Below are 12033 nucleotides of genomic sequence, written 5' to 3' on the forward strand. Positions count from 1 at the left end.
ACAGGAAACGTGACGCAGGTAGCATGCACCTAACTGACCCGTTAGAGCAGGAGGCCTACGCAGGCGAGGCCCAGGGCTGTAATAGTCAGCACTGGGGCACGGGCAGAGCCGTGTGTGGCGAGCTGGGCTGCGTTTTCCCCAACGCTCTGCAGAACAGGGCTCTGAGTCCCAGGCTGGGTCCTGGCTGGGGGGGAGCTGAGTTCCCATCTGTGTTTCAGTCTCCACTAGGCCGTGAGAGATTTTCCTGGCATGTCTTCATGCCAGTGGGCGATGATCGCAGCGCTCATGTTCCTCTCCAGCCCTTAGCAAAGGGAACTGCATTAGCCCCAGAACTTTCTTCCAGGAAAGCTGCCCCCACCTCCTGCTCTTAGTAAGAGCCTGTACCACGGCTCTGCGCTGGAGATGGCTGCATTGCCTTGGCTGGCCGGTAGGGCCCAGTGTCTGGTGGTTTATTGACTCCTGGGACAGCAGTGCTCAGGGAGTTAGCAGCAGGGTGTGGCGATGTTAAGGAGGGTGGGGGGTGGTTTGCAGCCTACGGCCTGGATGTCACACCCTCATAAGGGGGAAGGGGAGATGCTGGCTCAGCAAAGAGCCCGTTTCCTTCTCCTTTTGTAGGGAAACCCAAGCCTGGCCTTGTCAGAGCCCAGGGCAGCATTTGCCCTACCAGGGCATCTTCTCCTCACTCCACTGCCAAGCAGCTGTTATTCCAAAGCTCTGGCGTTCCCCAGGAAAGCGTGATTGGCAATCAGCCCTTGCCCATCTCCTGCCTCCAACTCAACACACCTGCGCAAGGTCTAGCAGGAAGTAACTCTCTGCTGCAGGGAAGCCAGGCGGGGCTTTGGAAGCTGCGAGATAACACCCAAGGTAACAGAGCTGCTACAATGTAAGGGGCAGGCCTGCTGGGGGTTAAACTGAGCCAGAATACAGGCCCCATTGCTCAGGTATGTGCTTAGCTAACATGCTGGGTCACCAGAGCACAGTGGGAGTCTCTGCAGGAGAAATAAACCCTGCAGATTACTTAGGCCAGAAGGTGAAGAGAGACTAACAGTTTGCAGTAATACAGCCCTTCCTGCCCTCACCACAGGCACTAACTGGCTCAGAGGAAACCCACTCTGCTCTTTGATAAGGTGGCAATTTTAAACAGGATCAGGCACCAGAACCACCTCCCAGAGTGCAGAGCAGGAGAGAAGCTGAGAGCATGTTCCTTTGCTTCTGAGGAAATTTTGATGCCCTCCCATGTTCTTTGATGAAATCCACCAACCATAAAATTTACTGCTTTTTTTTTAAATAGCAGCAACCCTCCAGCCGGCCATATTGGAGGTTGGGAAATAAAGCTGCTCTAAAATTATGTGTGTCTTGGAAATAACCCCCTGCACTTGAAAAAAACAAAGCCAAACAACAGCAACAAAAACCAGCCACAACTAACACCACAATCTTCGCCCTACACAAAGGTCCTTGAAAATGAGCAAGGAGCCTTGGGTTCTCCGGCCCACCTTGTGCCTCACTGGGCTCAGCCTGCTTGTCTCTCTGGGTAAGTGTCTATTGCACATCTTGCATGCAGGCATCCGACAGGGACCCAGCAGCCCACAGCTGGGGAGCACCATCCTCATTAACGCAGCTTCATCACCCCCAAACATCCTCCTGGGGAGCGCGAGGGACGTGGGGCTGGCTGCTGCCGGCGTGAGAACTGGGGACAGAGAGGGGCTAATGTGCAGGTTTTATTGACGTTACAGAGGAGACAGTAACCTTTGTGCCTGCATCTCCGAGCTAGCCTGCCTGGCTCTCTGCCTCTCGCCAAGGCTGCCTGCTGTAGGTGGGTAGCGCCTGGCGCAGGTGGAAGGGCTGGGGATGTTGCTCCTTTGCTCAGATCTGGCAGGTTGAAAAGCGAAGTCTCTAACGTGTGTGGTATGTGTTCTAATGCAATCGAGGGGCTGCCCCTTGTTTTGTTGGCTGCTGGTGGGGAGCAGGGTGTGCGGCATGTTGGGCTGTTAGGCTCTGTTCCTTGCTTTTCTGCCCTGCCGTGGAGCCAGGAATGTGTGTCAGCAGCTTTTTGTTTGTATTGATTCCCTGCAGGCAGGAGACGGTCAGATTAAAACACAAGTCGTGTTCGGGGGGGGGGCTGTGCTTTCAGACAGATTGGGACATGGAGGAGAAAAATGACAGCAACTCCCCATCTTCAGCGACTGGGAATCCTGCTTGTCGTTTGCTTTGGAGAGGCTGCGTGTAATGCTACCCCCAAGACTGGGGGAAAAGGGTGTAAGGGGCAGGGTGGAGATCCGGGAAGGAAGCAGTCCAAAGCTATCTGCAATGGACCCCGCATTAGCAGGGCTCCTGGCAGTGCCCATCAGCTCTGGGGAAGAAGCCCACGTTGCGTGCCCTGATGTTTGCATGGAGAGGAATACAAGTATTTACACTGAGGAGCTGACTGTGCCACGTGGTGTCCCCTGGATCTTCTCCCAGGAGCCCTTAGCTGTGACGCTGTCAGACCTCAGCCAGGTGACTAGCGCGGATGTCGCAACCCCCTCTGACTTCACCGAGAGAGCCCCAAGGAGACTGCATGGCGTCGTCTTTCCCACGGTCCCAGGGGCGGGTCCCTGGGGGTCGTGCCTCTGAGAACCCCATGGCCTGATGTGCCCACAGCTGTGGGGCAGGTCTCCGTGTCCCAGCAGGGCAGGTCGCCCTCAGGGTTATCGGACAGGGAAAGGCACCAGCCAGTCTCAGTTTAGGATTTTCCACCTCCCTTACTGAGCTCGTCACCATCGTTTAGTGACAGTGTTGACAGGCTGGTCAGAGCGTCGGGCTGGGCCCGCATGAGCTGAGTCTGCAGCCATGGCCTGGCCAGAGCCTGCAGCACTGAATGCACCTGGCAAGGTTTTTTCTGACTGAGCCTAAGCCCATGTTGCAAACACTGCCCAAGCCCCAGTGCTGGCGGTGCTGGCCAGGTCAGCTCAGCGCGCTCCCCTAGAGCCGAGTGGGGTGGAAGCCTGTCTGACAGCTGCTGCAGTAGCTGGAGTGGTGCAGGATGCTCTGTTGTCAGGTGCATACTTTACCATCTCCAGCTTCCCCCTCCCACTCAACATGGATCCCCTGGGCCTGGTGCTAGGGATTCTTTCCTCCCGCCCTCTCTCCAAGAGGCTGGGCTGAGGCTCTTCCCACAGCCTGGCATTCAGCCAGCAGGAATCATTCCCCAGGGCAGACCTACTGCCCGGGCTGGCTTTCGCCAGCACTCACCATGGTGCTCTCTGAGCATCCCTCTGGCAGCACGGCCTGTCGCAGCAGCCCTGACCTGGACTGGCCAGGGCTGGCTTTGTATGTGGTGTGTGCTGTAGGGTATTTAGTTATGGAACTGCTATGGCTTCATTCTTCGTCTACAGCCCCTTTAAATCCTTAAAAGCACCCTCTGCAGAAGCAGGAAGAGTTTCCAAAGGCATAGGCACAGAGGAGAGTCCCCGCCCCATGGCGCTCAGCTCTTTCCGATCTCCCCTTCGTTGCAATCCGTCAGCTCTAGGGCTGCTCTTCACATGTGGGATTGAGGTGCCAGGGCTTAGGTTTGGATCTCACTTTTCCAAGCTGTGTTCGAAGGAGCGGCTCAGCCCTCCCCAGAGCAGTAACCTGGAAGGATGCTACAGGGCTGCTGATTTGGTATGTCATAATGATCAAATGTGCTCAGTTTACAAGACAAAAGGTTTCCTAGCTGCCACTGCTGCAAACCCAGCTGTGCGCCTGCCTCTCCCCCAGCACCAGAAACTAACGGGCAGGGAGCAAATTAGCTGGCTCAGCTACACCAGCGTCTCGGTCAGCAGGTTCCCGCCACACGCTTTCAAGCCGAAGCCAAGACGGTCCTGCATTGTCAGACAGGCCCTGCTCAGCTAGGCCAGCCAGCTGTCTGCTACGCACATGCAGCCCGCTCCCAGGAAGCCTGGCCTGGTTCTGGGTTCCAAGGACGACTCCTAGCCACGCTGCCCTGGCCCCCTGTGTGAGGTCAGGCCCGTGTGCCATGGCAGCCCGTAGGGGGGTGCTGATGGGGCTGGGCGCAGAGACCCAGCTTTCCGTGGGGCTGAGCAGTGCAGTTCCCCGCTGCCAAGCACAGCCCAGGAGGGCCAAAGCGCGTTGGCAGAAATGCCTGGCAGAAGCCTGCGGCTGCAGGTGCTGAGCGGCTCCTGTCCTGCACCAGCCATGAACGCAGTGAGTCAGACCCTCCTGCTGGGGCTGTGTCCTGGGGGAAGGGGCCCCTGCTTCTGCTCGCACAGGGTCTCCAGCCCCTGACTGTGCTGGGGCGCTGCTCTGGCTGCCTCAAGCTTTGCAAGTGGGGGGTGGGGGTGTATGAATCTGCTGCTGGCTCGGCTGTGCTCGAGACCGGCACGCGTGTCAGTCTCCATAGAGCAGGGCTCTGCAGCGCCGGGCCAGGCTCCAGGCTGCAGCAGGGAAGGGCCCGTTCAGCCCTGGGCCTGTGCTGAGTGGGTTGGGGGTGCGTTTCTGTGACCCAGATGCTGAACCAGGACCCACCTGCTCATTACACCAAACCCCTCCCATTGTGCACTGCGTTGGGGTGCTCTGCCCAGTGGGGAGAGGCCCGTGGGCCCCCCCCCCCCACTTTAGCTCCTTGGCCCCTTTCCTGCAGCCTCTTACCCTCTGCTTAACTTCTCAGTGTTCATGTAGCTCGTCCCGGTGGGGAACTGCCAGCTGGGCTCTGCCCCACAGCCCAGCCGGGCTCACTCCCCAACCAGAGCTGAGAACAGCAGAGAGCGGGGGACCCACGTGGTCCCAGAGCCGTCACATGGCATCAGCCCTCAGGTTTCCCAGAACAGCCCGGGACCTGCGGGCGCTCTGGGGAATCCTGCCCTTACAGGCCTGGCAGGGGGAGCAGGGGAGAGTCAGGAAGGAGGAGTGAGCGAGCAGAGGGGAGACGCGCAGATCTGGCCCTGCTGTGAGCCGCATGAGCCACTGTGGTCTCTGCTCTCCTCAGTTCTGGATTTGGCCAACAGAGTGGGTGGGAGCCAGGGTGCGGCTTGGCGAGGCGATTGGGGTGGGGGGCGCAGGGAGACGGGGATGTGTGGGGAGCGGGAGGCAGAGGGAGTGCCATGCCGTGCTGCCCCAGAGCTGTGTGTGTGAATCTCTCCATTTCTGCGCTGCAGCGTGGGCTCTGCTGCAGAAACCAGCTCTGTCCCCTTCTGCCTGCAGGAGCACCCGGCAGCTTGGCCGCTTGACTTCCAGCCGGAGAGTGTTGCTCAAACACCAGCTAAGGGGGAAAATAAAGTGAATCTGCATTTTCCCTGCAGCCCCCAGAGGCCAGTGCTGGCAGGGGCTGGTCACTCCCCCAGTGCGTCCTGCCGGGAATGAAATCTGATGAGCGCAGCCATAAATTTCCCCAGCAGATGTGGCACTGAGCCCTGCACAGCTGATGCTGCGTCCAGGCCTCTGCATAGCAAACCTGATTTAAGCGGCCGTGAAGAGCATTCACCTGCAGTCAGTGCTGAGTGGGGAAGGGCCAGGAGAGATCCCAACGCCTGCAGCGCAGTCAGCGGGCAGGGGGGCAGTGGAGCACGGGGGCAGTGACAGGTTGCTAAACCAGGCAATCCCATGTAGATGGGTTATCCCACTATCCCATACACACAGCCCTCTCTCTAGCCAGGGGCTAAGGCAGGTCTTTTCAGCTCAGCTCTCCCTAAGGGGCAGACAGGCCAGTCTGGGATCAAGCTGTGTCTGTCTTTTGTGTCCAAGGCAGCGGGTACGTTACACCCTGCCGCTGGCGAGGGGGAGCGGAGAGGTCAGTGCACTGCTGTGGGCTGATTAGCGTCCCTTGGAAAAGCCTCTTTTCCTATGACCGTGTCCGGAGTGCCACAGCAGCCGTGAGGTGTGTGTTCTGTGTACCTGCCGGTCTCTCCGCCCCCTGGACAGCTCCACCAGCAGGCCAGGCCCACAGCCCCCAAGGGGTGGAACTGACATTAGCGCTTGCCATTTTCTGTATTTGTTCACTTCTTCCTTTCTTCTCCTCCCTCCTGTTTCATTCCTGTCTCCTCACCAGCGCCCTGTGGGCTGGGCATGGAAATCACGGCACAACCTACCGTCAGTGCTTTGAATGGCTCTTCCGTGCGCCTCTCTTGCACCTTCAACTCCTGCTACAAAGTGGAGAACAAACAGTTCTCCCTGAACTGGACTTACCAGGAATGTGAGAACTGCAGCGAGGAGATGGTAAGTACCTCCTGCAGTCCAGCCCTGAACCATCAAACATCATGAGCCAGGCCCCTCCTCCCCCGAAACCATGAGACTGGCTTAAAATCATCGGATTTACCAAAGTACTAACTTGGGGCTCTCGCCTGCTTTCAGAGCCAGCAGGGTCTCATTTTCAAACTTTTCTGTGCTCCGGGCAGGCTGGGAACTTCCTACCTTAACAAAAGGGAAAGAAAGCTGAGATTCTCCTGCCCCGGCGACTCTGGGAGCTGGGCTTTAAGGAAAACCCCGAATGTCAATTGGCTTGTTATAAAATGTCAAGAGTTGATGACCCAGATTCGAGTTCCACAACCCTGTTTGCGGGTCCCGCTGCTGACTGGGCTCGCTCTGAGGCTGTCTCAGTGTGTGCTCAGGGGAGGCTCCAGCTGCAGTACCGTCCTGTGTAGACACTGCCTGTGCTGATGGGAGGCGCTCTCCCCGAGAGGCAGCAGCCAGGTTGATGGAATAATTCTTCTGCCCCCCTAGTGCTGTCTACACCAGGGCCAGGTCGGTGTAGCTACGTCTGTCGGGGGGGAGGGGGAGGAATTTTCACACCGCTTAGAGACGTAGCTATGCCGATGTCAGTTCGTAGTGTAGTCCGGGCCTGAGTAAGGACTGAATAGAAAGAGAGCAAGGCCCCAGGCTTTGGTCCTGAGAGCGTTCCCTGGGGGCGAAGGGGAAGGAAGGAGACACTGAGTGGGGGAAGGTATGGGAGGACGCGGATCACTGACCCAGCGCTGGGTCTGTGCAGGTACCCAGATCCCACTCCCACGTGAGTAGTAAAGCCCCCTGTGTCCGGAAGGAATGTCCCATTTCCCGGGATGTGGCCTCTGCTCAGGCCAGCCGTGGGTGAGGCTAACTGGAAACGAGGCAGAAGAGGGTTGTAGGCCAGAGATGAAGGATTCTTTCCAGGTGCTGAGCGGCTGGCTGGACCCTTGGGTTTGCTTAAACTTTCCTGTTACGGCCGGGGCAAAGCCCAGGCAGGAGACAGTCATGAGTGACCAATGCCCTGGCCCTGGCTGGCAGCCTAGCTCCCAATGCCCTGGCCCTGGCTGGCAGCCTAGCTCCCAATGCCCTGGCCCAGGGTGGCCACTCTCAGGCTGTGATACCAAAGGGATCCCTCCCATTCCCGCTGGCAGGCCCAGGACACTGTAGCTCTCGGGGGAGCTGTGTGATTGTCCGAGGGCAGGGTGATCCCAGCGAGGCCGGGGAGCTGAGCTCTGAGCGGCGGGTGCCTCAGGGAAAGGAGGCGAGGTGCTGTGGTCTCTGACTGGCCCCCCAGGTCTGGCCAGCTGAGCTCTGTGGGCACCAGCATGGGTGTAGCACCCGCTGCGTTCTCACTGCCCCGCCCCCGTCTCTGCCCAGTTCCTGCAGTTCCGGATGAAGATCGTGCACTGGCGGCTGGATCGCTTCGGGAACAGGGTGGAGTTCACTGGAAACCCCAGCAAGAACGACGTGTCCTTCACCCTCCACCAGGTGCAGCTGGAGGACGAGGGCACCTACAACTGCTACGTGATGAACCCCCCCGACAGGAACCGGGGCCACGCCCGCATCTTCCTGAAGGTGATCACCGAAGGTGGGTGCGCAGCAGGCTCGGCAGCAGGGGGCAGACGGGGAGGGAGCTGCTGTTTGATATTGAACGATGGTGGAGAGAGCAGAGGCAAGAGCTGGCACAGTGTAGGCAGCTGCTCTGACCCACGCTGCCCTGCCCACATCCCGCGCCCGCTCCAGCTCGCCAGGCCGACGTGGGCAGGGACGGTTCAGTGGGGACTTGGGCTCGTCTGGCTGGTGACTGTCACCAAGGGGGCCAGGAAGTGACCCCCAGCCTTCCCTGCCCGCGGGCTGAGCTGCCTTGTGCCACTCCCTGCCTGTCTCTGGGGCGGTGTGACAGGTCAGGGCCATGGTCCCAGAGCCGGGCTCCTCACCGGCCAGGAGCGACGACGAGAGGAGGGAGAGGGTCTCCGAGGCCTCCCGTAGTTCCCCTTCTCTGTCTGGATTAGCGTGCACACGGGCACAAATCAGCGTCCGCGGTGCCCCAGTTCCCTCCCAGCCCCAGGGAGCTCTCTGCAGCAGCTGGACGACTGGCATTCGCAGGGGATGGGGGCAGGCGCAGGATGTCAGCTGGCCTGAGCGAAGGGCTGGGAGCCCCTGAGTCCTGGTCTGGGCTCTGACACTGACTCCTGCAGCGAGGGGCAAGGTGGGGATCGCCCGGCTCTGAGGATCTGCAGCCTGCTTGGGCAGCACTGTCGCTCCCCAGACACTTACTTCAGGGTCTCCAATCAAGGAAACTACCCCACATTCCAGCATCAGCTGGCTGTGGGGCTGGTCCCAGTTCGCCCTCCCCCCACAGGCCCAGGGGCAATGCCAGCCGTGACCCGTGTGATTTACGTGGCTATGTAGGGGCTTGTCCTCCCATCTCCAGGCCATGCCTCTCAGCACATCCCACTCCCACCCATGGCCTGTCTGTGTGCGGGGCCCTGCACGCCTTTTCTCCCATCAGACCCCATGTAAGGTAGGGCAGGGCCTGGATTTGCCAACGTGGTCCCATTGGTGCTGGCAGGAGCTGCCTGGTTTCCCTGCGGCTCAGACTCCCTCGTCCCCCCGGCCTCCCTCCTCACCTGCCCTGCTCTCTCTCCGCAGTGCCCCCGGAGCGCGACTCCACGGTGGCTGTTATCGTGGGGGCCTCAGTGGGGGGCTTCCTAGCCGTGGTGATCCTGGTGCTGGTAATTGTCAAGTGCGTGCGGAGGAAAAAGCAGCAGAAACTGAACACAGACGACCAGAAAACGGAGGAGGAAGGGAAGACAGATGGCGAAGGGAACCCCGAGGAGGGCACCAAGTAACGGCCCCCTCTCCTTTCCCCCTGTACAGTGTGACCCCTTGTGTGCTTCTCCAGAGAACGGATTTCAGACTCCCCAGAATTACTGAGCATCCCTCATCTACGTAGCCAGCCCCGACCGCCGGGAATCCAGGCTTCAGCAGGGCCTGGGCAGAAGACTGCTGTGCGCCTGGGCTGGGCTAGGGCTTGGCGGAGGTGCGTGAATAACCTAAGCCTAACGAGCCCGTCCCCTCTGCCTGCTCCCGCCTCTCTCTCCCTATGAGCCGGGAAGAGCCCGCCCCTGAGTGCCAAGGTGCTGCCCAGGGCGGGGGCTGGAGCAATGCACAGGCTGTGGCTGAGAGGGAGGCAGGACCTCCCCTGAGGACCGTGGAGGCGGGGAGGGAGAGAGGGCTGCAGCCTCTCAGCGTGATGGGCAGTGGGGACGGGGGGCTAGCGAGCCCTTCTGCCCTAGGCCCTGGCACTGGTGTGAGACGTTAGTGTGCTGGCCAGGGGGTAGATTCCTGGGAAGGCCAGAGGGTTCTCCTGTGCCTTGCACTCATGGCAGAGCCTCGAGCACAGGGGACCCTTTTCTAGGTCAAGTAATCCGATCGGTCTCCCTGGAACCCCTCGAGCTCCGTCCCCACAGGCCAGTCTGCCCCCCAGGCCCTTCTGATCTGGGCCCATCCACAAAGGCACCCGGCTCCTATCCAAAATTTGTAATGGGCATTAGCAGGGCACCAGTGTTACGGGAAGGCAGGGGGCGCGGCGCCTCTGTCGGGCAGGGGGACGGGAAGGCAGGGGGCGCGGCGCCTCTGTTGGGCAGGGGGACGGGAAGGCAGGGGGCGCGGCGCCTCTGTCGGGCAGGGCAGGGGGCGCGGCGCCTCTGTTGGGCAGGGGGCCGGGAAGGCAGGGGGCGCGGCGCCTCTGTCGGGCAGGGGACGGGAAGGCAGGGGGCGTGGCGCCTCTGTTGGGCAGGAGATGGGAAGCTGACAATTGGATGCAGGTGCCTGTGTTTTCTAGCTGGTTATTTTCTCATCCTTAGCCGGGATTGACACAGTCTAATTTGTTGCCTCGTCTCCATCCCGGCCAAGGCCCATAAAGGAGAGCAGGGAAGTGTGGGCGTGGGACAGTTTGGCACTTGCTGCTGCAGGATGATCCCAGGCACCCTGCCATGAGGCCTTGGCATTGGGAGAGGCCTGTCCCCCGGGGACTCCTGAGCCAAGGGGACCCCTTGCCGCCTCCTCTTAGCCAGCATCTCCCTCTTGGAAGCAAGTGGGCAACTCTGGGCAAATGCCAGGTCTGATTCTTGTGCCCCAGGAAATGAATTCTGAGCAGGCCTTGCCTTCCTGCCACGCGCTGGTGGGCGAAGAGCCACTGCCGAAGTGCCAGGAATCTAGTGACTGCAGCAGCCCCCGGCAGAGAGATTGTTCCGCAGCTAAGCAGAGCCATGGAAGCATTACAGACAGGGACCTGGGGGGGAGGGGGGGGCTGTCCATTTCCTTCTCCTCTGCCCCCCTCCCCCCCAATATTGCAGATGTAACCCTGCACCTGGGTTCCCTCACAGGTGAACAGAGAGTCTGGGCTGCCCCCCAGGGAGGGAGTGGGATTGCGCCAGGGGTGTGATTGGAGACGAGTGTCCCCGGGCTGGGCACTGGCAGGGGTTTCGTGTTTTAAACATTCATGTGATAGGCGGGGTAGGACCTGGCTTGGGTCCCTCAGGCTGTGAGTGCCAGAGCTGGCCACAGGGGACTTACCCCAGGGATACAGACATGACGACCTGGAGCCCCAGTGAAGCCTCTTTATGCACAGACCCTGCTGAGCACACCGCACTGCGGCATGCTGGCCTGGGGCTGTTTCTGGTCGAGGGAGAAAGGCAGCACAGGGCGGCTGGGTTAACGTCAGGTCTTGGAGAAGAGGGGAGCCGTATCTTTGCCAGCGCTCATGCTCGTTGCCAGCCCTTCACAGACCATCCAGCATCCCAGGGCCCAGCCCCTGACCCTGCAACTGATTTTCCATGGCCTGGATCCCAAGGGCCTGATTCTCTGCCCGCACAAGGACTGGAAACAAAGCTGTCAGGCCCTGGGTTTGTTTCCCAGGAGGAAATACTGATCCATTTTGTTTGCAGTCGGTGCGTGGAGAGGACTCTGCAGGGGTTGGCATGGGCTGAGCGTGGGCCAGGGAGCCAGGAACTCCGGCATGGCAACCCTGGCTCTGGCAGATGCCCTCTGTAGCCCTGGGGCAGGCGTTACTTCCCCTCTCTCTGCCTCAGCTTCCCTGTCTGTTACACGGGTAACAGCCCTGCCTCCCTGGGGGCTGTGGGGCCCCGTCAGCAGCACTGCTGCTGTCGAGACGTTTACTCCTCTTGTTAACGTCACCTGAACACACTGCCATGACTGTGCCTTTGCCTTCTCCTGCAGGGATATACAGTGCGAGGAGGAGCGGGGGCTTTCTGGGCTGGGTTGTCCCCAGTTGTTGCTAGCTGGATGATGACCATCAGCCCATGCATTGGTGCAGAACTCTGCTGCTTTGGGGAACCTTTTAATGGCTTGCTGCAGGCCTGCTGAGCGTGCCGTGGAGGAAGTGTGTATCCGCATGCGTCCGAGTCCATATTTGGGCCCAGGCAGCTAAGCCAAAGTTACTGGCTTTGTTACTTTTCCCGGAGTGGGTATGTCTGGTGGAAAATCTCATGCTGGTGCCTGTAAAATTGAACTCGCTGAGTGGGTGGGGGTGGGGGGACTCTGGGCTGCTGTTGGGAAGGTTTCAAGGGAAACAATGGGGCCAGGGTGGGGCTGGCCTCTGCTTTCCTTGAGCAATAATGTGATGCAAAACCTGCCTCTTCCAAACATTCTTAGGAGCAAAGGACAACATGCCACTGCCAAGTCAATACACTGCCAGTCAGCCCAGCGGGGCGGCATCTCTGCAGGTCCCTCGGGAACCTGCCCTGCTCTGCTTTCCCTGCCAACCTCCGCAAGTGGGGGGTGGTGGGCTCAGCCCCCAGAATTTCTACA

The 12033-nt window shown here is 59.9% G+C and overlaps 1 protein-coding gene across 4 annotated transcripts; it reads left to right on the forward strand.

Moving 5' to 3' along the window:
• Positions 1-594: 594 nt before the first annotated feature.
• SCN2B (sodium voltage-gated channel beta subunit 2) lies at positions 595-11587 on the forward strand. Of its 4 annotated transcripts, XR_005586857.1 has the most exons (5): positions 595-1531; positions 6026-6192; positions 7576-7786; positions 8851-9241; positions 11443-11587. XR_005586857.1 is itself a non-coding variant. In XM_039496878.1 (4 exons), the coding sequence occupies exons 1-4, from the start codon at positions 1462-1464 to the stop codon at positions 9048-9050; spliced, it is 648 nt and encodes a 215-aa protein (XP_039352812.1). In that variant the 5' UTR covers positions 595-1461; the 3' UTR covers positions 9051-9848. The 4 variants fall into 4 exon arrangements, 3 of the variants coding, with proteins under 3 accessions (XP_039352812.1, XP_039352813.1, XP_039352814.1); XM_039496878.1 differs by lacking the exon at positions 11443-11587 and having other exon boundaries at positions 8851-9848; XM_039496879.1 differs by lacking the exon at positions 11443-11587 and having other exon boundaries at positions 595-941; positions 8851-9848.
• The last annotated feature ends 446 nt before the right edge of the window (positions 11588-12033 follow it).

Source organism: Mauremys reevesii, linkage group 12 (assembly GCF_016161935.1).
Source record: "Mauremys reevesii isolate NIE-2019 linkage group 12, ASM1616193v1, whole genome shotgun sequence".
Taxonomy (NCBI): domain Eukaryota; kingdom Metazoa; phylum Chordata; order Testudines; family Geoemydidae; genus Mauremys; species Mauremys reevesii.

Coding starts and splice junctions, on each gene's coding strand:
- SCN2B (XM_039496878.1), top strand. CDS start 1,462: ATGAGCAAGGAGCCTTGGGTTCTCCGGCCCACCTTGTGCCTCACTGGG. Junction 1,532..6,025: donor CAGCCTGCTTGTCTCTCTGG/GTAAGTGTCTAT, acceptor TCTCCTCACCAG/CGCCCTGTGGGCTGGGCATG. Junction 7,787..8,850: donor CCTGAAGGTGATCACCGAAG/GTGGGTGCGCAG, acceptor CTCTCTCCGCAG/TGCCCCCGGAGCGCGACTCC.